Source organism: Carcharodon carcharias, chromosome 15 (genome assembly GCF_017639515.1).
Source record: "Carcharodon carcharias isolate sCarCar2 chromosome 15, sCarCar2.pri, whole genome shotgun sequence".
In the NCBI taxonomy this organism is placed as follows: domain Eukaryota; kingdom Metazoa; phylum Chordata; class Chondrichthyes; order Lamniformes; family Lamnidae; genus Carcharodon; species Carcharodon carcharias.
The window spans coordinates 6,075,170-6,102,600 of record NC_054481.1 but is presented as its reverse complement, the minus strand read 5'-3'; the positions used below and the strand labels follow the sequence as shown (position 1 = coordinate 6,102,600).

At 39.8% G+C, this 27,431-nt stretch overlaps 1 protein-coding gene across 1 annotated transcript in view; it reads left to right on the top strand.

Annotated features, from left to right (window-relative positions):
- Window positions 1-14,876, top strand: part of nomo (nodal modulator) — a 67,477-nt gene extending 52,601 nt beyond the window's left edge. Inside the window, exons 22-31 of the mRNA XM_041206392.1 lie at window positions 392-518; window positions 1,619-1,732; window positions 2,365-2,492; window positions 4,227-4,368; window positions 7,808-7,891; window positions 9,828-9,938; window positions 10,546-10,647; window positions 10,789-10,908; window positions 12,355-12,447; window positions 14,350-14,876. Coding sequence (XP_041062326.1) covers window positions 392-518; window positions 1,619-1,732; window positions 2,365-2,492; window positions 4,227-4,368; window positions 7,808-7,891; window positions 9,828-9,938; window positions 10,546-10,647; window positions 10,789-10,908; window positions 12,355-12,447; window positions 14,350-14,481 — 1,153 coding nt within the window. The 3' untranslated portion in view covers window positions 14,482-14,876. The remainder of the gene's footprint in view (window positions 1-391; window positions 519-1,618; window positions 1,733-2,364; window positions 2,493-4,226; window positions 4,369-7,807; window positions 7,892-9,827; window positions 9,939-10,545; window positions 10,648-10,788; window positions 10,909-12,354; window positions 12,448-14,349) is intronic.
- Window positions 14,877-27,431: the final 12,555 nt, after the last annotated feature.

The following is a 27,431-nucleotide window of genomic DNA, read 5'->3' as shown; positions in this document are numbered from 1 at the left end:
CTGCTGAGTTTTTCCAGGTAATTCAGTTTTTGCCTTACAAAGCAATGTCTTATTAAGCACCATATCACTAGGAGTTTTATTAAATAATGCTATTATGTAAAGTCAGTTTGTATATTAGTAAAGAAATTCTCACTCTAAAAGACAACCATTATTTTCAATGTTGGTATTTGCTACAAAATGTGAAACAAAAGCACTGCACTATTTGGTTAGAGTTGAACATGTTAAGTTACACCTTGTTTACAAAAGGATTATTTGGAGCTGTGAAAGTAATTGGTTGACGTGGTGTTCAAACAGCATTGTTTCTTTTCCTGTTTCTTCCACCTTCTTATACTATTAAGCAATTTGAAATAGCAGAGATGGTATAACTATCTTTTTTTGTTGAATTTATAAGAGTTGGACCATTGCACAGAGATCAGGAGTATTCTGTAACTGCCCAAAAGGAAGGTTTTGTTTTGACTGCATTAGAGGGAACACTTGGCGATTTTAAAGCTTTTGCATTAGCAGGAGTTACTTTTGAGGTAAGTTTAATATGAAGTACTGTGCAAATTGTACTTTCTATTTAAGCACAGAATTAATTTTGACCCATTTTGTTTTATTTTAGGCAACATTTCTATAATGGCATTTTGGTATTTTATTAAAGAAATATGTCTGCAGCCCAAAGTGTAGCTTCCATCAAAAAGTTCATATGAACTAAGTAATCTGATTAAAAACATGCAAACATGTAACAATCACATAGTAACAAAAATAGACAAACAAATTCAGTAGGGTGTTAAAGGAAGGAATGTTGAATTAAAATTACATACAATACACCATTTCCTACATTGCAGGCATTGAAGTACATATAAATTTCATAATTTAAGTACTTCATGAGGACGCAAACCCATGAAAGGAACATGGTTACATTGGTACCTACTTATTGTAGTTTACCAGTCAGGATACAGATATGGTCACATGGCACAGAGCTTCGTACAGAGGCGCATGTAAATAACTGTTCGCTAGCACTACTTATTGTTTGTCATTAATAATATTACAAAAACGTAACTACTTTTTCTAGAATTATTCAAAAATATAGTTGACTATTTCCAGGATTTATGTTAAAATCACTTGCTTTAGGTTTAACAGAGAAGTGCAATTAGTGCAAACTTTTAAAGGTTGGAAATCTAAAGTACGAAATGTAGTTAAGTATGTATGTATTTTCTTATAACCTCTGGATTAGTGTTAAAGCCATAGAGTGCTCTGGCTTTAGCTTTTATCAAATAGATGGATCTGCTTGGTTCATTGGCGACTTCAATTCCAAAGGTAATTCAGTGGTTGTGAAGCAGTTTGGGGTATCCTGATATAAATAGAAAATAAGTTATTTAAATTGTTTCCATATTTAATTCTGAGGTCTTGCGTTTTAAAATCATGTGGGGATTGGAGCCAACTGACTTTACTCTCCTATATAATAAATACACCTTCTACGGGTAATAGGTTTCATTAGTTGAATAGAATCGTAAGTTAATGCCTAATTATAATATGGCTATAACTCTTACTGCAAAGTAAGTAGTATTCATGGAATTGTGAATTTTCTTTTTAAAGCCTTTCTGAACTTATACCAATGTAACTTTTGTATAAACAGATAAAAACTGAAGATGATCAACCCCTTGCTGGAGTCCTTTTGTCTCTTAGTGGAGGACAGTTCCGTTCTAATCTGTTGACACAAGAGAATGGCATGCTTACTTTTGCAAATCTGGTAAAGTTTATTTTTCTTTGTCAAAAGTGAAGTTATTTAAGCCAATTCTAAATATGGTTGGAGATTTTTCTGTTAATTTTGTGTTCTTTTAAACGAGGCATGCTATTGCTGGGGAATGGAATGCTTTTTCTCTTTTGTTGTCAAGAGTCAGCATCAGGAGGTTCAAAGTCATGTGCAGCAAAGATCAGGTGCATAGTAAAACTCCCATTACACTGCCTTTACACTGTGCCCGCTGCAGCCTCAGAGGAGCACCCATTAGTACACTGGAGTGACATTTTTGCCACTTCTCATACTGCTGATATGCCTTGCTAATTATGGCTGGCCTTGTCCTGTGAGCTCATTAAAAACCTGAATCGAGTCTGTACAGACTAATTTCGCTTAGGACTCCTGCAACTATCAGAGCGAGAGAATCATTATCTCACAAACCAATTTTTAAAAAAAAATGGTCTAACACACTACCACTCCCTTTTAAGTGTACATGTATAAATGAATTTGTAACAACTTTCAGCTGCCACAGGATGAAATCTGTCTTTCAGTGCTAGAAATAAAATGCAAATAACCACTGACCTTCATTTTTTCATCTAAACATTAAATAATCGCAAACTGTACTTGTATTTTATATTGGTGTGCAGAGTCCTGGCCAGTACTACTTCAAACCCATGATGAAAGAGTTTCGCTTCGAACCCACGTCGCAAATGATCGAAATACAAGAAGGACAAACTCTTAAAATCAAAATTACAGGTTATCGGACAGCCTACAGGTTTGTTGGGGGAGAAAAACAATCTGTTTCTGAATAAATGTTTTTGGACATTTTCCTGTAATATGCATTATTATACATTTTTCCTATATTATTCAGAAACAATTGTTGTGTATGTTTGGTTATGATGAACTTGTGTGGATGTGTTTTATAATAGGAATCAGTAACAACTGGAACAGTTCATAAACACAACCTGTTACTATTGCAATTTTTCCTGCAAGTTAAAATTAAAAAACTGAAATGCGGTGGTTAGAATGAAATTTTATTGTGAAGCAGCCTCTAATAAAGGGAATTTAATTTACTGATTATAGTGAAAGTAAGCTACAAGTATTAAACTAATAATGCATTTATTGAAGAATTCATTTAAGGCCTCATGCTTGAACTTAGCTGCAACCTCTGCTTCAAATGTCTTAAAACCTTTAAATATGCTTCATAAAAATGATTGTTAACCTGTGTTTCCTATAGCTGAACTGGAGTGGAACATTTTTTACATAAGTGAAACTCTGATTTTAAGTGCATATCCGTGAGCTGCATTCTCTTCTATATGAGTAGAGATGAACCCTTAGTGCTCAGATTTTTCCAATAATTTCAGAAGTTGTTTCACTTAGAGGAAACAGTCACATACTCTGAAGCACCACAGACCAATAGGTTCATAGCCTGCTGCTTCATACAGTGTACAGCGATCTCCGCTGTGTTGACTAGAAGTCAAGTATTGACCAGTGGGAATGCGAGGGACAATCACTCTAAGCTGTTGTCATTAAATTCTGAGTAGTTTATCTCCAAAGGAAGCGCTGGGGAAAAGTCTTTCAGGTGGGAATGTTTTGTAGCATAGTAAGGCAGGAGGGGAAAATAATAAAAAAAAAAGGACATTTTCTTAAAAAGCTGAACCTATTTAGCTACAGGATAAATAAATTGTCATCTTGCACATCCTCAGTTTTAATCACTCTGCTATTGACAGCTATCCTTCAGCTGCCTGGGTGTTAAGCTCTGGAATTTTCTTCCTGAACCTCTCCACCTCTGCTCCATTAAGATGTTTAATCAAACTTATCTCTTGCTTAAGAATTTGCTCATTTGCCCTCATATCTCTTTATGTGGCTAGGTGTAAAATCATGTTTGCTAATGCTCCAGTGAAGTGCTTTGGGACGTTTTATAATACTAAAGGCTCTATATCAAAAGAGTCAGGAGCCTGGAACTCCATTCCTAACAGCACTGTGGGTGTACCTACGCTACATGGACTGCAGCGATTCAAGAAGGTGGCTCACCACCACCACCTCAAAGGCAGTTGGGATAAGTAACAAATGATGGTCTTACCAGTGACCGTTACATCCCCAGAATAAAAAACAAGTGTTTTAGATTGAGCTACAGTGTCACCCCCCTCTCCACTTTATCATGTTTGTGATGATTATTTACTATTCTCTTTTTGCCATTTGAAAGTCTGTTCTGCAATAAAACGTCCAGTCATAGCGTGTCACCAACTATGTGAAGTACACCCAATAATGAATCTTGAAAGTGAATATTTTACCAAAATAACAGCTTTACCCGAGTTCTGCAGTGAGATGTTCAAATGCCTTGTTGATTTGCATGCTGTGCGCTTTTGTTCTAGATTACATGTAAAAGCTCTGTAATTGATTATGAAATGTTCTGTAAAGGGTTTAAAGCAAATTGCAGGCAAAATGATTTGGGAAGGTTGTTTAAAGTATTACCATAAAAGTCTAAAACACCCATTTTTTTTTAAAGCTGTTATGGAACAGTGTCCTCACTAAACGGGGAACCAGAACAAGGAGTTGCTGTGGAAGCTGTTGGCCAGAAAGATTGTAGCATTTATGGAGAGGATACAGTGACTGATGAAGATGGAAAGTTCCGTCTCCGTGGCTTGCTGGTTAGGGTTACTAATTTAATTCTCATGGATCTATTATGAAATGTTTATTGCAGAGCGTTTCTCATGTACTATTAATATGTATTTCCTAATTTGATGATGTATGAAAACAATAACAAAATGGTATATGGCCAAAATTGACATACAATAATGGAAACCACTGGTTTTCTAACTTTATTATGGGGAACCCTGCAGAAATCGACATTATCACATGGACACCTTGAAAATATTGACATATTGTGAGGGACTCAGTTGTTAGGGTTTGGGTCCTCTCCCAATTTCCTTTATTGACTTCACAGCAAATTGCAGTTTCAATAAGAAATAAAAACAGAGAAAATGCTGGAAAGACAAAGCAGGCCAGGCAACATCCATGGAGAAAGATAAAAAAGTTAATGCTTTATTTCATATGACCCTTTGTAAAAACTGAAACATGGTAAAGGTGAGGGATGTAGAATGGAAAAGGGATTGGGGGTAAAATGACCACATATACCAGAAAAGAAAAATAATTATTTTTGCACCCACTCTTCCTTTGCTTTGTTTTTTAATAAGCTGCTCATTGGTAATCAAGTCCAGTTCTGACAAATCATCTTGAGATTTGAGCCTTTAAAAGTTTCTCCTCTCTATATTGTATGCTGGAAGACTAATAATTACCTTTTTACCAAGTTATTTTGTACCACTATTGTACACATGGTCAGTCAAAAAGATGATATATTATCAAACTTGCAGCAAAGCCAAAACTAATAATGAAGTTTACAATGGCATGAGCACATACAAACAAAAGGGACCCAGCAGAGTAATAAGCAAATCAAATGCTCAACTTATACATTACTTTAAACTATCTTCAAAATAAGAAAATGTTCAGTTGAGTCTTTTTCAGGATCATTTAACTCAGCCTCATGGAGCTGTGTCTCCCTGCTGAGACATGAAAAACAAATGGTTGGCATGAAAGAACTGGAATAAAAGTTGGATAGAAACACAGGACCTTTATGCCAAAATAAAACTTTTAAACATGTTACTTTGCAGAGATCATTTTGTAAATAGCGTCTGTGCCTGCTTCCCTAGTCTCCAAATTAACATTGACTAACCCTTGTCAGTAAACAAAATGATTTGTAATGTTAAACAAAAATAAAAATACCTGGAAAAACTCAGCAGGTTTGGCAGCATCTCCGGAGAGGAACACAGTTAACGTTTCGAGTCCATATGACTCTTCAACAGAACAAAGGAAAAATAGAAGAGAGGTGAAATATAAGCTGGTTTAAGGGGGGGTTGGGACATGTAGAGCTGGATAGAGAGCCAGTGATAGGTGGAGATAACCAAAAGATGTCACAGACAAAAGGACAAAGAGGTGTTAAAGGTTGTGATATTATCTAAGGATTGTGCTAATTAAGGGTAGAAAGCAGGACAAGCAAGGTACAGATAGCCCTAGTGGGGGTGGGGTGAAGGGATCGAAATAGGCTAAAAGGTAGAGATGAAACAATGGTTGGAAAGACATTTAAAATAATGGAAATAGGTGACAAAAGAAAAATCTATTTAAATTATTGGAAAAAAAGGGGGGGATCGGAAAGGGGGTGGGGATGGAGGAGAGAGTTCATGATCTGAAGTTGTTGAACTCAATATTCAGTCCGGAAATCTGTAAAGTGCCGAGTCGGAAGATGAGGTGCTATACCTCCAGTTTGCGTTGGGCTTCACTAGAACAATGCAGCAGGCCGAGGACAGACATGTGGGCAAGAGAGCAGTGTGGTGTGTTGAAATGGCAAGTGACAACTAAGCACTTTACAACATTCTGGACTGAATATTGAGTTCAACAATTTTAGATCATGAACTCTTTCCTCCATCCCCACCCCCTTTCCGATCCCCCCGCCTTTTTTTCCAATAATTTATATAGATTTTTCTTCTCCCACCTATTTCCATTATTTTTAAATGTATTTCCATCCATTGTTTTATCTCTACCTTTTATCCTATTTTGATCACTTCCCTTCACCCCACCCCCACTGGGGCTATCTGTACCTTGCTCCTCCTTTCTACCCATAATTAGCACATTCCTTAGATAATATCACCACTTTCAACACCTCTTTGTCCTTTTGTCTATGACATCTTTTGGTTATCTCTATCTATCACTGGCCCTCTATCCAGCTCTACCTGCCCCCTCCCCACCCCCACCCCTCTTAAACCAGCTTATATTTCACCTCTTTTCTATTTTTACTTAGTTCTGTTGAAGAGTCATACGGACTCTAAACGTTAACTGTGTTCCTCTCCGCAGATGCTGCCAGATCTGCTGAGTTTTTCCAGGTATTTTTATTTTTTTTTTGGATTTCCAGCATCCACATTTTTTTGCTTTGATTTGTAATGTTGGTTGACAGTAGTTGAAGCTGACAGAGCACAAACCCATTTAGTTCAGGAAATAGCTATCTTAATTAGCTTGACTTCAAAGACTTCTGGTCTTCAGTCAGGCAACCCGATTATGGTGTGCCACAGACACCATGGTCATTTCCTGGAGATTTGGCTGCTTTCAATGTATATTGACCCATCTAAAATTTTGTTTTGGAGATATATAAGGCTGAGATTTTACAGTTTGTAGCTCTGCTTTTACCTTAACCTCTCCTGGCTTCTGAAAAAGTGTCCACTACTAAAAGATAAACAGTGCAGCTATTGCGGAAGATACATTTTCATTAATAGTTAGCAGTCTAAATAACATACCGATAAGCCATTAAGTACAAACAAATGCTGAAATCTGGTAACGGAGAAACCAGATGACCCCCAGCGATCTCCACATTCCGTGGGTCTGGAACCCCAGTTCGAAATCAGTGGCATAAATAAAGATTTAGTGGGAAGTTGGTAATAAAAATAATGAAAAATAAAGTATATACGTTTGAACATTTCTTCAGAAATATTTGCTAAGTTTTTACATTATTCTGACCAAATATTAGTTATGAAATAATCAACAATTATCAGTGGCACATTATATTGCTATATATTTATAAGTGCGTGCACCAAAATTATACTTAAGCCACATAATTCGAGCTAAAACCCCTTACTGTTGTTGTTTTGCAGAGGGTTAAACTGACCTTTTGGTGGTATTGTAATAGATTACATTTTGAAAATAAAACCCCTCCCGTTTTTGAATGCTATTTTGTTTTGCCTTCCCTACTTGTGATGAACATGCCGAGCCTCTGCTCAGCAAGGGCTTGGGTTCAGAAACTCATCATGTGGAGCCTTTTGGGAAAGCAGCTATGAAGCAAAGTGTGTTGGGAGTTGAAATGTGCTGTGGCACACTTGTAATGTTCCTGCATGTTTAGCATTTTAAAATTTTATATGCAAACTAGCTGGTCAATTAGTAAGTGACCTTAAAATTAGAATTTCTCAGTACATGTATTTCTAACACTTGGTTTTCAAAATAGGTTTAACAGACAGCTGATTATTTTTTCCTGTCTTTTCTCTATAGCCTCGTTGTGTGTACCACATTCAACTGAAAGCTGAAGGCAATGACCACATAGAAAGGGCTCTGCCGCAGTATCGTGCTGTGGAGGTTGGTTGTGTATGGAATTTCTTGTATTTATATTTAAGATTTCGGCCACATTTTTGAAGTTCCTCCAATAAGACTGGTTTTCTGATGGCCATAGCTGCAGTGAAAAGGATAATTGGAACCCGGAGAATTGGGCAGAGATCTGTATCGCCACATCTATGCCACTTTTTGTTCATGATCTCCCAGCTGGATGCAATTGCTGCCAGCCAAAATGGGCTAGAGTTTTATGATCTATTTAAAATAAACATAACATGATTTCTCATCTTTTTAGGGTGGGATTGAGCTGTACATTCTTTTTCTCCAAATGGACTGGGCCTAAGTGGAGCTCTTAAAGTTACAAAACCTTTTTAGCCATTTTTTCCTTTAAGTTTCCAGTTTTTTTTGGGGAGGTCAGTTAATCTTTTAAAAAAAAAGGTTAAAACAGTTATGTTCATAGCTATATGTAACATTTGTATGGAAACTAAAATTATTGTAAATGTTCATTTCCCCAAAAAGCTGACCAATTGAACACAAGAGAGAGAACATTAAAAGGGAATTCTAAGAATACAGACTTTAACTGGAGCTTAGGGGGGTATCTGTATACAAGCTGCAGCATCCTGTGCTGATCAGCGAGGCACGTTTAAATTATGAGGCGGCTTGATTTTGAAGCATAATATTTCATGTTTGTTGTAATTCAAGATTGAAAAGCATGTCACAGGAATTTTTAGGCCCCTGAGTGGGACGCAGCAGCTGCAGTAACACTAAACATTATCCACAGGCCCTGGTGACCAGGGGAGTTGCCTTTACTATCATACTAGGGAGCCAGTTAAGGAATTGTGCCATCTGCTACAAAGAAACCTGCAGCCAACCTCCAGTACAGTCACAGTGCTGCCAGCGTTCCCACTTTCAGTTTCCCTGAGAGGATAAGCTGCTTTTATCAGCCTATATGCTGCCCATATATGTATCACAGATGACTGATGAATAGCCAGCACTGTTATTTCCTTTCCCACTCAATAGCAACATTAATTGCCAAAGACTGGTACATTTGCAAAAGAAGAGGCTGCTGATGACAACCATTTGGCAACAGGTTCCTGTTTCTTTAGCAGTGTCACTTGCTCTCCAAGTGTGCTGTGACTCACTTGTTAATTCACTAGCTCATTGACTGTGTGTAGCCGTGCTGTTGCTTGCAAACAGTGTTGAGGGGGATTCAGAAAGCTGTGAGGTACTTCTTGTTCTGGGCTGCTCTAATATTGCTCATCTAGACTTATACTGACTGAAAGGAAAACGTTAGAATTCAACTTCAAACTTGGTAGAGGTGGCATTTGAACCCATGCCTCCTGCGAGACTGGAGCCTAAACCCAAGGTGCATTCAGCTAAAGCTTGCATTAAGTGGCGCTGGTGCCGTGTTGAAATGTGCGCAGGTACTCCAGCAGTCCTAACCTGTGGTTCTATCAGGGTCATTGAAGGCTCCTGAAGAAACAGTCACATAAGGTTCTCCTTGAAACTTACCTTAATGTGGAGCCAGGAGTATTTCTCTTACCTCCAAATTAATACCATTGGTCAGTCCACACTGGCCCCCTTTCCTCACTGCTGCCTCCTGTCCCTCCCTGGACCTACTGTGGGCTGGCTCAGCTTCTAAGCTGACCAAAATGTGAAGGGTCCGGACTGGTGGATGTAAAATCTAGATTTATAAATCTGTTCAACTGCAGAATTTACGTTTATAAAATCCTTTCTAAAACTTTAGGGAAATCTAATCTTCACCTGTCAAAAATATACCATTATGCCAGTTTAATTACCACCATTAATAAAATAAATATTCGACAAGAAATTGGTCTCAGAATAGACATTGCCTTTACATACTTTTGTGTATAAAGCTTTTTAGTTATTCCTTTCGCAGTAGAGAAAAATGGTCACAGCATGTACCTAGTTCAGTTAATTCCTTTGAATCTTGTTTGTACAGGTCGACAGCAGCGATATTGATGGTGTGAATATTCTAGCATTCCGACAAATTAATCAATTTGATTTAAGTGGAAATGTTATCACTTCGCCTGAGCACCTTTCTACTTTGCGGGTGAGCCTGATTAGTCTATTTACAAAAGTGCTTTTTCTGCCATCCCCAGCTCACAAAATCACAGAATGGTTACAACACAAGGAGGCCATTCAGCCCATCATGCCTGTGCTGGCTCTCTGAAGAAGCAGTTCAACTCGAGCCACTCCTCCACTTGCTCGCCGTAGGCCTTCACATTCTTCCTTTTCAGATAATAATCAACTCAAACAGTTGGTTAAGCAACCTGATCTCAGCCTTTTGCCAAAGATGTTCTTTCATTTATGTCCGAAGGGACAGGAGAAAGAGAACTAGTCATCATTGTTTTCCTGTTTTCTCTCCTGCCTTCCCTGTGATGTAGTGTATGTCTTATGATCTGTGATTCGTTACATTGGATGACTGAGAGGATGGAGCCTGAGTCTGGAATCAGACTCCTGGTGGCATTCTGTGTTACACATTTTTATCCCCCATTATAAAGAACTATTGTAAAATTGCAACCATTTTATAAGTTACGGTTTGGTGAACTTAATAGCTTCTTAAAATATATTGTAGGATATTGTAAATATATGCAAATACTTGAAATCTAAATGTAGTTCTTTAAAAAAGCTAAATTGCATATGTTTAATTTATTCAGGTGGTGCTGTATAAAAGTGAAAACCTGGATAACCCCATTCAAACAGTATCGTTAGGGCAGTCCCTTTTTTTCCATTTCCCACCACTGCTAAGGGATGGAGAGGTATGTTTGCATTGTGTAGAACTGGACAGTATTAAACTCAATTGTGTAAATGAATGCAAACACTGAAATAGCTTTTGTTGGTCTCAAATGTTTTGTTTCCCTTATTTTATATCAATTAACATATTATCTGCCTTATTGCAGAATTATGTGGTTGTGTTGGAGTCTACATTGCCCAAGTCACTGTATGAGTACATCTTGCCCCAAATATCCTTCGGTGCGGTTGGCTACCATAAGCACATTACCCTTATGTTCACCCCTTCGGTAAGTGAATTATTAGGAATAATTTTAAGGTTATTCTTCAGAACATTTGAATGAAATTGTTTTCCCACAGTAACATCCTTTACAATTGATTGTTGAGCAATTTTGAAATGTTTTTGACTTAACATTGGCAGATTCAGTGAGACATGATTATACTCGTTTATCTCTTACATGGAAGCATTGCACTTTGGTAAGGATAAAATTAATTGGACACAAGACTTTGAAATGGTTATTGAAGAGTGATTTCTTTTGAAGGTGTTTCTTCACCCTTTTAGATTAAAAACTGAAGCCTGTTCTGGATACCATAAAGCCTAAATTGTCTTATTTTATTTTAATTGAATCCATTGTTACCTAATTAATTTTAAAATACTGCTTTGGATTTAACTAAACTTAACAAAAGGCGATTTTTAAGCAGAATATGTTTTTTTCCCTTGATAGGGTGTGCGGCAGATGATTCAGATGTCCTGTTTGACTATAAACATCAGTCTCACTACACTAGTTTTAAGAGCTTTAAGATGGCTTTATACTGCTACTTTCTCCTTGATTTACAGCAGTTTTGGCTAGGGAAAGGGATTTGGGGTTGGTGGGTATTGTAAAGGTAATGGCTTTCCAGGGCACCTAGGAATGGGCAACAATTAGCTTTGCCAGCAACACCCATATCCTGAGAATGAATTTTAAAACAACATCAACAAGCTGGATTTTTCTTATATTGGAGCCCATAAACTGACACCTATAATTTGTTTTTATAACCATCAGCCAGTGTCAAAATGTATAGACTATTGCCAGTGTATCATCCATATGTTACATTTTGGGGAGAAATTGGTGAGGTTTGCAGTAATGATTTTGTTGTTAAACTCTGTATTTTTTCATTTTGAAAGACTGATTAGTCTGATCTGGTTTGGAAGCAATAAGAATATTTCTGGAGACATTTTCCATCTTTGCAATAGTGACCTGACTAAATAATTGTGTAATTGAGAGGAAAGTGCTAAATTTCTGAGTCAAGTGCTGAAATTCTATGAAGGCATTGTTCTTTAATGTGAGTTTATGACAGTCAAAGTAAATGGGTTTCAGTACATATTACACAAATGGATTTTTGATTTATAATGACTTCTGTATATCTGTGCTTTCATTATCCCACTTGCAAAGGTCTCAGAGCAATTTTTAAGGCTGCTACTTTCAACATGCCTGTAGAGGGAGATTATGCAAGTCACTTTTTTTTGAGTTGGTGGCAACTATTTTGTGGTGGGCACCTAAACCTTACACAAGCACACTAATAAAAATGTCTTTTAGAATCAAAAACTTCAAACTACCTTTCTTTAGTTTTAATTGAAACCAATTATGTTGTCATCCCTTCACATAGAATTTATGTTACCAATACAGTGAATGATGGTTTGGGGAAAATGGTACTGAAAGAATACAGTCTCACCGTGCCATGTCGTCTCTTTCCAGAGAAAGCTACCCGAACAGGATGTTGCCCAGGGATCGTACATTGCTCTGCCTCTTACCCTGCTCCTGCTTCTGGCAGGTTACAATCATGATAAGGTATGCTTCAGTTTCAAGCACTCAAAATTATACATGGGTTCCATGCAGCTGGGAACAGCATACGAACATTTTATTACATATTTTCTGGCAGAAAGTAACATTGTTTACTTTAAAAATACAACTACAAAAAATGAAATACAGTTGTACTTGAGATTATTGTATGAACCATTCATGGCAAAGGTGCAAAAAGGAATTCAAGTTACCAATGCACAAAATAATCAAATTGAATACGATTTGTCTGAATTAGCGCAGAGCATTAAGACGCAAATGCTTTTCACTGTAGGTTGGAAAATATAAAATCCTGATTCTGTAAGCTGCTGCTGGAGCATATTAGACTAACATGGGTTGCAGAATAAGATATTTAGTGTTATGTAGCCCAATGTCAAATCCCTTCTGCTTTTTCCGACATGGCTTCACTCCAAGAGAGGGAACATTTCAAGGTTGCCCCAAATTGTTATGTTTGTTAATTCACTAATTTACTTGCACTATTTTAAAGAGACTCTGTGGGGATTTATTCTAGAAAGAAGGTAAAAATGTGAAATACTAGTACAAGGAGTGGTGGGATACCGACGTACAGGCTTAGATGTTACTTTTCACAGTGATATTACATGGAGGTTAGACTTACATCCACTACTCACTGTCTCAAATTAAAATTGGCACATTTGAATTGATTTTTACCTAGATTTTGTTGATCTTATGAATGTCTGCTGCTTTGGACTATTTCAGATTTATGCTTTTTAAGAAACTGAAGAATCCAATAGCTTCAATATAATAACATTAAATAGAAGTTCTGAAGATATAATGGAACACCCATTTACTATACCTGTGAGGAACATTTGTGTCTCCAATAAAATAAACTTTTGAAATGTTCCCTTTGTGAATTCCATTGATAAAGTAGTGCTGAGGCTATATTTATAAAATATTTTGTTTTTAGTAGGAAGCATTAAAAGTGCAGTGGCAGCATTAATAATCGTCATTGGAGCTGTTGATATCTCTAAATATGCAACCACAGATACAGGATGAAAACTCTGTAAACAAAATTCAGTGTTGAATTCATTCAGCTGCACTATCCTCAGATAATGTTGTTTGCAGGAAGATCTGGGAACTGTTAACTCTTATTAAATCCAGTTGCTTAGTTTGCTGAGGTAATAGTAAACTCTTAAAATTAGTTCTTCAAATCTTGTGTACTAGGAATGAGAAAGCATTTTCGATGCTTCATCATTGTACAGGGATAGTGCCATGAAGTGTTTGAATATGGCAACTTTGTAGAGGAAAAAAGATTTTGTTGTAATCTTCTCTTGCACACAGTGGATGCATTTCATTTGTACCACATTTGATCTTAAAAGCCATTTAAGCAGTCCAATTTCATGTGGCATTAATTTTTCTGGCAAACCATGGAGTTCTTATCTACTGTGTCATGTGCAGTAATAAATTTATACAATTCATTATGCTGTTTTGTTTGAGATAATGTTTTTCCCCCTCTTCATAGCTTGATAGTGAATAGTTGGGTCACAGAAAATGAATTGATTTTATTCTCATTGCTCACTATTTTTGAATGACAGAGACCTCTTTCTACCTGCTTATTCTTTTAGTCAGCGTTGCTTTGGTCACTGTAATGAGTTCTTGTAAAGATTTTTTGAATACATCATAATTTTGTTACACATTCGTGACCGATGCAGATCTTCTATCTACATTACTCAAACCTGGCTTACCATTAAATTTTCCTGTTAAGAATTAACGTGTAAGTTAACTCATAAATCCATTTAAAGGCCTTCCCCTTTATTTGGTTCTCATTAAAGTATGATATAAGTTAAAATTTCCCCATTAAGGTTTCATTCCCATTGAAGTGCTCAGTTCAGAGTATTGAGTATAATGGGTGTGACTTATCATCTTCTCCTGCAGCTCATCCCATTGCTGATGCAGTTGATAAATCGCTTACAGGGTGTGCGGGCACTCAGCCAAGGTGGTTTAGATGGTGTTAGTCAGGAGGAGGCGAAGAGACAAGCCAAAAGACAGAAGACACGGCGCACATAGATACCAACGAATGAACTGGCTGAGCTTTTGAGCCAGTTCTGTGCAGTTGCGGAGTCCTTGTTCAGTGTCTGGTTTGTTCAGTTGAAGTACTTCAATTATTGTTAAACTCCGTCATCGTTACATATTCTGAGTCTGACTTCTTACTGCTAACCTCCACGGACTTGAAATAAAATTTGGGGTTACATTTGTTAATTTTTAATCAATGATCTGAATTGGTATGAAGATTTAAAAAACATGCTAGTGGGACAGAATTTGGATTATAAAAGATAAGTTAATTTATTTTCACTGTTGTTCGAACTCACAAAGCCATGAAATCAATGGTACTTGTTTTATAATGTACTGTATATTTGAACTGAGCCATTTTGATGTGTGGTAAAATGAGAGTGTTCAACAAACAGTTGTGGTGCATTATTGAACTTGCTGGGAACCTGAAAGATGCCAAGTCCTACATTAAAAAATATCTTCACAGTTTTATTTCCATGGCTGAATAATGACATTCTGGGTCAATTTTTATCTTACCATGGATTGTCACTTCACATCATTTCAACTGTAAAAGTTATCTCGCATCAAAGAACAGGTCTTTTAAAAACTTTGGTTTCTCTCTTTGGGAAATGATAGATTAATGTCCAATGGTCTTCTGCATTATTGTAAATCTGTTTTATTCTAATTACACAGCCAGCCAGAAAGGAGTGTGTGTAGATATTTTGTAATGGCAAATAAGTCCATGACTGAACACCATTTGGTGCACTTTGTCTCAAAATTCTCTGTGTTGAATCTCTGGCAAAATACTTGAGAAACATGGAGATCAGGAGTAGGTCATTTGACCCTTCGAGCCTGCTCCGCCATTCAATATGATCATGGCTGATCCTCTATCTCAACGTCACACTCTCTCTCTCTCTCTCTTCCCATACCCCTTGACGCCTTTAGAGTCTAGGCATCTATTTCTTTCTTAAATATACACAGCCCCCTTTGGTAGAGAATTCCACAGGTCCACCACCCTCAGTGAAGAAGTTTCTCTCATCAAATGACTTACCCTGTATCCTGAGATTGTGACCCCTTCTAGAAAGACCGAATACCCCTTCTAGAACTCCCTGTCAGAATTTTAAACGCTTCAATGAGACCCCCTTTCACTTCTGTGAATACAAGCCTACCAGATTCGATCTCCCCTCATGACAATCCTGCCATCCCAGGAATCAGTCTGGTAAAATGGATGGCAGTACCCAACACAGATTTTAACATTTGATGGGCTATCAAAAGACTAGCAGAAAGTGGTGGAGTTGAACGTTCAGCCTCAATAGCGCACCTTAGCCACTCCACTTACCTGGATGAGCACAACCCCAACCACACTCAAGAAGCTCGACACCATCCAGGACAAGGCATCCTCCTTGAATAGCACCCCATCCACCACCTTAAATGTTAACTCCCATCAGCGGCGCACAGTGGCAGCAGTACAGAATGCACTGTAGCAACTTCCAAACCCACGACCTCTACCGTCGAGGTGGTCAAGGGCAGCAACTACATGGGAACATCCCATCTGGAAGTTCCCCTCCAAGCTACACACCATCCTGACTTGGAGCTATATCACTGTTCTTTCACTGATGCTGGGTCAAAGTCCTCTTTAACAGCACTGTTGGTGTGTACATGCACCACAAGAAGGCAGCTCAATGCCACCTTTTCAAGAGCAATTAGGGATGGGCACTAAATGCTGGCCTAGCCTGCGCCGTCCACATCCCATGAAAGGATAAAAAAAAAATACAGTGATAAGGACCAGCTTTACTCTTGGAAGGTTGGAGCGCTCGGTAAAACACAATGTGAGTGGTGAAGAATAAATACAGGTGGGATTAGAAAAGCCATAGTCTACTGGTCAAATGGCAGACTTGAAGTCAGCTTCAGCTAATGATCCCAGGAATTTGCTCTCACAAGACTTGCCTATAGATCTTGATCGTTCAGCAACAGCAGTTCATGTAACTATTTAAGAATGTGACAAGCCCACTGCGTAGTCTGTGCATGAAAGCCTGATTGAGCTGCAGATCATTGTAATGTGTGGGGTCACTCTACAGCAGAGACCCAACCCCCCGCCCTTGCTCAAGGCCCTAGGCTCAGCCATAGCTTCAGAATGAATAGTCTGACTGAGGCTCCAATTTAGTGATTCACAGTTTTCGTGAATCAGATTGAGACCGCTTGAATGCAGGGCCCCAAGAAACTTGATGCTACCGATCGATCTGCTCCGACTCAGCTCAGATCTCTGACCAAGCTGAGGATAGGCCCAGAGGAATGGAAGGAGCAAATGTAGATTATGAAGATATTTCTTGTGAAGAAAGCCATGTCTGTATAATCAAGCTGTCCTGCTAAAATGATTGCAGGTGTGTTTGATGGTACTTGAGATGTTTGTATTTACTGACCCAGCACAAGGCAGTACACAGCTTTGTCCCTGAAGGCAGTCACTGATGTCCAGCAAGTCATCCACCAAGCTTCCTCTTCCCATTGTGGAAAAAAAACTGAATGCTTGGTTAAGAGACAGAAGGCGCAATATACTGACATAAAACACAAATACACCAAGTACTGGAAGGGTTGATTAAAATTTGATTTCACCTGTTTTCTAATCTGCCAATCTTGGATACTGTGGTCTAGGCTGTTAAAGCAAAGGTTGTGGTGCTTTGACAAGTCTAGGGAATTTTGCAGTAGGCTAGGTAGCACTAAAGGTGGAGCCTGTGTGGTCAAATGTACTATCAATAATGCCCTGCTCTTTGGAAAATCTAGCCAACTGGCAAGTGTGCAGGGCTCTTTTGTTCCGCTGGCCATTTACCATTGGGAAATTTGTAGAAGCACATGCTTGGGCAAACAAAGCGCCTGTCGCTATGTAACTGAGGTTGACAGAAATAGGACCAAACGTCGTTAAACGAGTCTACCGTGCAGTGCCCATTTTATATTGGCATCGAGTATCTGCATTGTCAAAACATTATTGGGCCATCAAGTCATTTACGTATTTTGGTGCCTTAGTGATTTTGTGTGTGTCTGGGGCACAGGCTGTCAGTCGCACAGGCACTTTCTTAGTAGATTGACATGCACCTGATGAGCTGACATGCACACAGCAACCCTCAGCTTTATGTGCCTGTTAACTTTGATTACTTGTGCCTGTTAATTTTGGTTACGTGCACCCCAATATTTTTTATTATTGCAGGTACACTGCATCACAATGTAGGCTCCATAATTTACAAATTATACTCTCTACTGGAAAGATAAGTTTTAGTGAAAAATTTAACTAACAGGGCAAATTTGAGTGATAAATAAAAGCCAGATTGTGTAGAATTTATTAGTACCTGGTTAGTTCCACTTTGTTAGTATTCCTGTTTGCTACTACAGAATATTAACAAAGTGGAACTAACCAGGTATCTAATAAATTCTACACAATCTGGCTTTCATTTATCACTCAAATTTGCCCTGTTAAATTACTATACTTTAAAAGAGTGATTGAGATCCTAGCTTATCACTGGCAGACTACGCATATACATTTGGTTTAGTGGCAGCTGAACACTGTGTTGACATCCATTTTTTTATTCATTCATGGGATGTGGGCGTCGCTGGCTAGGCCAGCATTTATTGCCCATCGCTAATAGCCCTTGAGAAGGTGGTGGTGATATTCAGCATGATATCAGCATTCACTCTCCCTGAAATTTTAGATTATTAGAGACAGGCTAGAGTCCAAAGGATTGACGTGACCTTTAGTGTAGCGTTCCTTAGTATTCTCGTGCCTGCATTTACCTGCGTTGGTTTTAGATGACTGCATCTAATCTCTTGAGATACTCAACTGGCCAACAGTTTTAAAGGCTGTGTGAAATGTTTCTACATCACAGAAGAAAATGTTTGCCCATGTTGTAAGTAACTTGGTACCTTCCGCAATCAAACTAGTCACAAACCTGACCATTCTCGACTATATTTTCAATTTCTCTCTTCAAACCAGGCTTGACACTCATTTTCGAACTTCCACTCTACTTATTCACGTTTTTCCTAGATGCCACACTTAAGTCAACGAGGAAACGTCCTTTCACTGGTTACTCTATTCCAAGGTTGAGGATTGATTCCTGGGATGGCAGGACTGACATATGAGAGATTGAGTCGATTAGGATTATATTCGCTGGAGTTCAGAAGAATGAGGGGGGATCTCAAACTTATAAAATTCTAACAGGACTAGACAGGGTAGATGCAGGAAGGATGTTCCCGATGGTGGGGGAGTCCAGAACCAGGGGTTACAGTCTGAGGACATGGGGTAGACAATTTAGGACTGAGATAAGGAGAAATTTCTTCACCCAGAGAGTGGTGAGCCTGTAGAATTCGTTACCACAAAAAGTAGTTGAGATCAAAACATTGTCTGTTTTCAAGAAGGAGTTAGATATAGCTGTTGAGGCAAAATAGCAGGCTATTGAGTTGGATGATCAGCCAAGATCATTATGAATGGTGGAGCTGGCTCGAAGGGCAGAATGGCCTCCTCCTGCTCCTAGTTTCTATGTTTCTATAAGACCAAGTCTTCATCTTCAGTATGTTGTGCATGCAACTAGACAAAATCACATGACAGCAAACATTAATGTTTTCCATTAACTTCCTTTGACACAACTGGAAGATAATTAATGTATTTGAAGCTGTGAACGATATTAGTTCATGTTATGATCCAGAATTTTAATTTTTTGCAACTTTGAATAACCAAATATTGCAAAGCATCTTTACAGCTCAAGACTGCCTGAGCTCATGAAAACTCTTGGCTTTCTGAACTCGAGGGTCATCTACCATCAAAAATAAGCAGCAGGAAAAGTCAGAACTTTGGATTTTGGATGAGAGTGGAATCAGAAACCGGGGAAAAAAATCACTGCCTTCAGGTGAAGGACAGAGGGGAAAAAAAATATTCAACTTGAAAATGAGCATTAGGATTTCTTTTTCCACCTACTCTTCATACTGTTGGTCGATGCATGGGAAGTCCAAGTGATCATTTACCCACGACTGTCTTTGATGCCATAAGATACAATCACAAGCCGGCCAAACTGGAAGGGTCATGTAATACAACAAAACTGGATTGGATATCAATTTTTCTTTTGTGGTCCAAAAGGGCCATTAAAATCACTCTCCGCTTCACTTGGCAGTCTTTCAATAGGCTCAAGTGGATGTGACTGTGTAATCAGTAAAAAAAAAATTACATATTCCCATCATCGACCTCAGCTGGGAGGCATATCTGGAGTTGGCACTTCCCCAATGGTTTTGAACTTTTCTGACGTCCAGTTGAATATCTAGTGTAACAAAAAAAAGTTTAAATATTCAAAGACTTTAATTACCCCAATATAGATTGGGAAAACGTAGTAACAAAAACAGAAAAAGCTGGAAATTCTCAGCAGGTCTGGCAGCACCAGTGTGGAGAGAAAGAGAGTCACTATTTTAATCTGGAATGAAACCAGAAAGCATCGAACATAAAAATGCTCAACTGGGGACGGTAATTTAAGAAGGGATCTAGCAGGTAGATTGGAAAAGGTAATTGCTTGGTACAACAGTAATGGAGCAATGGCAGGCATTCAGAGAAGAGAGAGTTTAGGTACAAACTTGTCATGTTCCTTTTAAGGGAAAAGACAGAGCATCCAAAACTAATGTGTCCTGGATGACAAAGGAAATAAGCAAAAAAAAAGAAAATGAGACTTAAGATGAATGTTAGGAGTGAGCTTCAGTTACTAAACTGGAAGATTTTGGAAAATTACAGAAGGGGAATGAAGAAATTAATGTAAGGGCAAAGACAGATTAGGAGAAAATATTGGCTGGCAATGTTAAATGAACCCCAAAATATTTTATAAATATATAAAGTGCAAATGGTTAGCTTGGGAAAAGTTGGGCCTATTAGGGACCCAAAGAGAAATCTTCAAGTAGAGGTAAAGGTCATGGCTAAAGTAGTAAATGAGTACTTTACCCCTGTTTTCACAAAGGAAGCCAATGATATTAAGGTTACACTAAAAGAGGGAGAGGGAAGTTATGGACAGGGTAATAATAGATAGAGAAGACATACGAAAAATATTAGCAACATCGAAATTTGGTAAGTCACCTGGTCTGTATGGAATGCATCCTAGATTGTTGAAAGAAGCAAAGGTAGAAATAGCAGAGGCATTGGTCGCAATCTTTCGATCTTCATTAGATACAGGAGGAATGCTGGAGAGTTGCTTTTATTACAGCATCATTCAAGAAAGGGGAGAGGGATATGCCAGGAAACTACAAACCAAGTCAACTTAACATTGGTGGTGAAGTTATTGGAAAGCGTTACCAAGAGCAAAATAAACTCTCATTTGGAAAGGCACCGGTTAATCAAGGAGAGTTGGCAAGAATTTATTAAAGGCAAACTATGTCTAACTTGATGCAGGTATTTGATGAGGTAACAGCGAAGATTGGTCAAAGTAGTCCAGTAGATGTGGATTTTTGGAAGGAATTCATCAAAGTGTGACACGGGGCTGGTTTAGAAGACCGACTGTGGAATTAATGGGCAAGTGGTGGTACTGATATGGAAATTGCTCCCTTAAAGATAGTCAGTCTGAAGTTCACAATTATCCTCTGCACTACAAACTTTATAGTGCTGATCCCTACACACCATTCTAGGTCATTTGTAAAGTTTAAAAGTGATGGACCGAAAACTGACTCTTGGGGAATGTCACTGCAAACACACCTCATGGTCTGATAAACATCCATTTCTCAAGACTCTCTGTATCTGTAACTGAACAAATTCCATATCAATACTACCACTCTTCCCTTACTTCCATGGGCTACCTTTTAAACAGTGCTCCTGTGTCACATTTTGTCAAATGCCTTCAGAAAATCCATATCTACCGTACAATCTTGATTAATCTTCTCTGTTACCTCAAAGATGATGACGGGTTTTCATAGAAGTAAAGGCTGTTCCCTTTGGCAAATCAGTCAATAACCAGAGGTCTCAGATTTAAAATCATCAGGAAAAGATCTAGAAGGGAGATGAGGAATTCCCCCCCGCCCCCCCCCCACTCAGTGAGGTCTTGGGATCTGCAACATGGGCCTCAAATGATGCCAGAAGCTGACTCCATATATAATTTTAAAAGGAAGTTGGACAGGTACTTGAGGAACTTACAGGATTATGGAGAAAAGCAAAGATGAGGGACTAAGCATAACTGCTCTTTCAAAGGGCCAGGAATGAGAGGCCAAATGGCCTTCCTCTGTGCTGTAAGTTTCTATGATCTGCAGTGTTTCTATGCCTATGATTTATCAATTTGCCTTTCCCTGCATTCAATCACAGCACTTGATTCTAGCAAAGAAATGGGAGAAGCAGAGTCTATGTTTCAAAGCCATTTATCTCACACCATCACTTGAGAAGCTTGCTGGTTGATGGTGGTTGTAACAGTATTTCAGGGCTGCAAAAGGGCCCAAAAACAATTTTACATTTTGGGCTTCATATTAGAAACTTACCGATTCTAGAAAATACAGCCATCTTCAAGTTAACATCTCAAACTGATAATTAATGATGAAAACCCTTTTTCTCTTTTATCATGGAATGCAGGTACTTTAAATAATTAAGTTTTCTAAACACTTGTCCTCCATGTAGCGATTAATGTTTGAGAACTAATTCATATTTCCATATGGGGATCACAGCAGTTGCTGCACTTCCCCATCGTACTCAGTTTAAAATGTCCACCGCATCTGTAGTTTCAATAGCAGAGTATAAAATTACAATTGCCCTAAAGCAGCTTTTCTGATGATCCAATATGGCATCATTAAACGATAATTTGCATGTTACATTACTAATAGTTAAATGATAGCCGATGTTCGAAAGTATTTAAAGGAATGCTCCAGGATTAAGTTACAAAATTGTACAATCTTAGACACACAATGTTTTGTCACTTCATATCAAATTCTGATCACTTTTATAACCTTTAAAAAAAAACAAAGACAACAGTTATGCATAGCGATAAGTTGTTGCTGCCTTTGAAATGTGGCCTCCTTGTGTCTCCACTGAGGACTGTGAGATGAATAAGCTTTGACAGCATGTCTCTTTTTTCCAAAAACACTCGAGTTCTGCATTAACAAGCGGCTTTTTTCCTATCTGTTATGCTAATTGTAGGAGGCACTAAACAGAGACCAGACAAGGGAAAATCTATTAGAGAAGGGTTGCGTATTCCTGTGCCACACCTCAATCTTATCTGTTTAAGCAGTTTAAAAGAAGTACATGGGAGCATACTGGTCAGCTGTCCTCTTTAACCAGAGTGCAGGGTGTCTGGTGAATTTGGGAGAAAAAAACAAGATGGAAAATTAGAGACTTGTAGCATACGTTCCATCAAACTTATATTTATCTTAATTTATATTCCATTTCAATGCGTCAGTAAATTATTTATATCTCCAGTCTGTATGTGAAGGAAGTATACAGCCAATATATTTTTAAAAAGTAAGATAATGTGAGCATCATTGGAGAAACAGTATTAACATTTACAGTTGGTGATTCTTCCTCAGGACCAATTTGAAATGCTTCTCTCTCTTCAGATCCTGCCAAACCTACTCAGTATTGCCAGCATTTTGAGTTTTTATTTTCAGATTTGCTTTTTTTTTAAAAATAGTGGCTTGATTCTATGGAGCAATTTTAACCTAAATCTGCACTTGTTTTACACCTTGCCTGATTTAACCATCTCTATTAACTTAGGTGAAGGGTAAAATCGGGCGGATGCCAAACAAAATGTCCCATCCAAACTCACTGCATTTCTACAAGGCTGATTAGGTTAAAATTACACTCTCCAACTGTCCAACGATGGTAACTCTGATTGGTAGATTGGAGTGCAAGCCAATTTGAGTCAAATTTTATCAACCATTTAAATGAATTTAGTACAGTTGACAAAATGCATTGAAAAGGTAGAACTTACTACAAATCTGGTAAAACATAGAGGCAAGCCTAGATTAAAATGAATTAATTTCCATAATAGGTGTAAAGGAAAACTTTTTAAAAAATTCCAGTGATGTTTTCCATTCTGCACCTTATTTGTTGGTACATACATGCAGAACAGTGGCACTGTTGAGAATATTAGCAATGTTCAGCAATTGAAATGTTTGTGATATTAAGCAATTTGAGTATTGCTGAAAAAAAGAGATGTTGGAACTTTTTGTCTCGCACTCATAAGGACACTACAAGAATACCAATATAAGGGGAAAACAACAATTTATACTGTATGAGAAGAGAGTGCTGATTGGTTGGCAAGTGGACTCTAATTGGTAGAGGCGTTGCCACGGAGAATGCACTAATTGATGGAGGCTGATAGTTATTTGTCAGTCACCATCAAATGGTGCTTTCTCCATGGCAACGCTTCTACCAATCAGAGTCGACTTGCCAACCGAACAGCACTCTCTTCTCATACAATATGAATTGTTGTTTTCCCGTTATCAGGACACTTGGCGAGAATACCAATGTGAGTGCAAGACGAAAAGCTTTGACATGTCTCTCTCTCTCTCAGCAATACTCAAGTTCTGCACTGCCAAACAACTATTAAGCAATCCTTTGCATAAAATATCTACAAAATATTTTTCAATAAACCGTCCATGTAATTAGAGTTACAATAATTCAAGGGCCATTAGGCATGTTATAATTTTATTTCTTAAAGAAGCTTAAACTGAAATGTGAATCCTGTCCTGTGCAAGACAGAAATCACAGCCATAAAGATCTAAAGAACACTGGAAAGATTGCAAACAGAGTGAAAGCTGAAACACAGTCAGGCAAAAGGTGATGTAGAGGGGAAATTTAAAGAACAACAGAAAGGAATCAAAACTTTGAGATTAAGGGTGGAATTTTCCATGCCTGAAGGTGGTGGGTGTGATAAGTGGCCTGTGCGGACAATGTGGCACGATCGGTTTCACGAGGGTGGGAAGGCAGGTCGCGATTGTCCGCTCAGCCCACCAATGGCGAGCCGCGTTTCCAGCCAACGGTCAGTGGGGAGCTCATTGTAATACAGCAGCATCTCAGTAAAAGGCCATCCTGCCTGGCTCTTGGACCCCCCCCCCCCCGATTGTCCATCCACGTCGGCGGGAAAGCACGTTGACGTGTTTCACAACAGCACGAGGGCAGCGGGCACTTGGCGGCCTTCACTTTGGGGGAACTGGGTGTGAGTGAACAGCAACGTCCTGCAGAGATCGCCAGGGTCGCCTGTTGCTTTGCAGACTTCAGGGGCGCTGGGGGGGGTGGGGGGTGAAGTGCCACCCTGTCTCGGAGGCAACTGTTGTTGGGGGGCAACTGCTGCCCTGGCGTTGGATCCTGCGCACAAGAACTTGAGGGGAGGGGCAGGGTAAGCGAGGGAAGTGGCCATGCAGTAGGGACACCTGTGTAAGCTGACCATTCCTCTGCAACAGAGACAGTTCAGGCGTGGCCACAGTGATACGATTCGGCTACTAGACTGCCAGTCCACGCAAGCAACACAGAGGCACCAAAGTGCTGCCAAGCATTCCGGACCTCTGAGAATGTCTGACTCCTGTGTGGCCGAGGGCAGCTTGCTTGCGCTCCGTGATCCGGAGACGCAGCCAAGAAACTTTAGAAGCATCTGATGCTTTGTCTGCCTGCAGCACCCAAGCCCTTGAGGAGCTGGAGCACAGCATCAGTGGTCACAGATGTTGAAGAGATGGGGGATAGCTCCTCCTTAAAGGTGCTGAGAGCACACAGAGAGAATGAGAGAACTCTGTGTCGCCTGCCCATTACATTCTGGCAGCAATGACCAGCACCACGGAGGTGTAGGCATCAGTAATGTGTCCAGGGAATGTGAGGCTGGACCATCACTTTGGTCTGAAGGCTGAAGAGAGCATAGGGAAGAGACCCTGGTCTGAGACAACCTGCCCTTTATCTTGTGCAGAAAGGCTTCACATCTGAGTGGCAAGAACACTGCTCATCAGAACAAGGAGCCACAGGCTCCCCGGACATCCACAGTGGAGGTGGAGGCAGCCTGCTGACTGTGACGCCCTGTCTGTGATGACTTTGGTGGGAGTCCTCTGGAAGGCCGAGACTTGGAGGGCCCCAGACTGCTTTCGGGGTCCTGCTGTGTGACAGTGGCACCCTCATCGGCCTGTGGAGCTGGAGCTGTTGAGGTCACAGGAAGAGGGGGTTTGTCACCTGGGTGGATGGCCCTGGAACATGCACCTCCTGATCCTCCTCCCTATGGGCGTCCGAGGGTGTGGCATCTTAAATAGGCTGAAAGCAGTTTCAGAGTTAGGGTGAGGTGAACTTTACAATGATTATTGTAAATTCAAAGAGTGGTTGAACAGGGAGCCGTCAGTGACATTGACAAACGTGGGATGTAAGTACCAGTAATCGAGTTGTTGGAAGTTGGGTAAAGAGAGGATGGAGGGGGAGGGACAGAGGGTGGTTCCCATGGAAGAGGTGAGGGTGGGGCAGGTTGGAGAGAGAGCACAGAGTGATTGAATCACGTTTGGATGAATGAGGGATGGGTGGGAGTGTAGGGTGGGAGGACTGAGGGATAGTTACTGTGGTTGCTGAACAGATGGTCTCAGTCTTGGAACAAAGAGTTCCACGAGTTCTTCACACTTAGCGATGGGGGTGAGGAAGTATACAAAATGAATCTGAGAAGCTGCTTTGTGTGCAGAAAAGCAGCCTTGCTCTGAAGGGTAACTTGGGAGTAACAGAAAGATTAGATGAGGAGAGTGGTAGAGTTTAAGATGGGCAAGCCATTTCAGGCTATGAATAATGCCAGTTGTGTACCAGATGCACGTGTGCTTATAGTCCGGCAATTTAAGGGAATGGAGGCGGAAGCAGAATTATGGAAATGGTTGGATTGTGAAATGGTTAATGATTTGCTTGGAACAGGAGTGTCAGATACTGAGGTGAGAGGGCAGTTGAGCAGATTAGCAGCAACAGAGTTGTAGTGATGAGTGGGGGCTGAGCGAGTTCAGACTCTCCCTGTTCATGTACCAAAAGTATGGGATAAACATAATAACCTGAAACTTCCGAGGAGCGGCAATCACTGTCTGATTGCCATGCCAGAGCTCCACATTTCTGGCCAGGACTTCCGATCCCGGTGGATCTGAAATGGAACTGTTTTTTCATAACACTGGAGCATCGGGGAAGATGAGCCACTCTCCCTTTTTACGGGACTTGCCACCGTTTTCTGGTAAGTAAAGAGTTTAAATATCCCAAAGATTCTTTGAAAAGTTGCGGAGAGAATGTAATTGAGTGAGGGGTAGAGTGAGTAAAGTAAGTGGGTAAGAGAGCCGGGGGGGTGGGGGTAAGGGTGTCAGATGGGTAGGAGTGTAGGGTGGCAGTTGGGTAGGGTGTTGAGGTAAATGGGTAAGGGGTAGGGCGGGTGAGGGTAGAGGTCAGGGGGAGTTGGGACGTCGGGTGGGGCAGGCAGGTGGTTGGGGCTAGTCAGGTCAGGTCAAGGGTGAGTTGGGGTGTCAGGTGGAGAGTCGGGGAGCAAGGGGAGAGTCAGATGGTGAGGTCGTATCGGGGGGCTAGTTAGGGTATCAGGAGGGTTGGTGATATTCAGAAGCCGGGGCTTAGTTGGGGAGGTTGGAGGGGGGGCAGTCGGGGGTGTCAGTTAGTTAGTTAGCAGTTAGACTATGATTTTTCTGTCTAACATTTCCTGGGTAATTATTCAGGTAAGTAAGTCGGAACTGTACAAAGTCTCCAACTCTAATTCAGAGTTGGAGACTTTATCGGAGGGCCTCAGGAGCAGGGGAATTGCCCACCAGAAGTTCAAACATCCCAGGCAATTCCCATGGGAGTCAGTGTGCTGGGACTTCGGAGCGGTTCTGTAGTGCATCTTGGGAGGTACATCCAGTATCCAACTACCTAAACACCGGAAGACCTGGGCCAGTAGTTTTTAACTTCTCATTTGGACAACATATTCAGATACAAAAACTCCCAACTGCTTTACTGTTGCACTGTGAGCTCCAGCCTAGTCGAGTAATATATTATCCTTTAA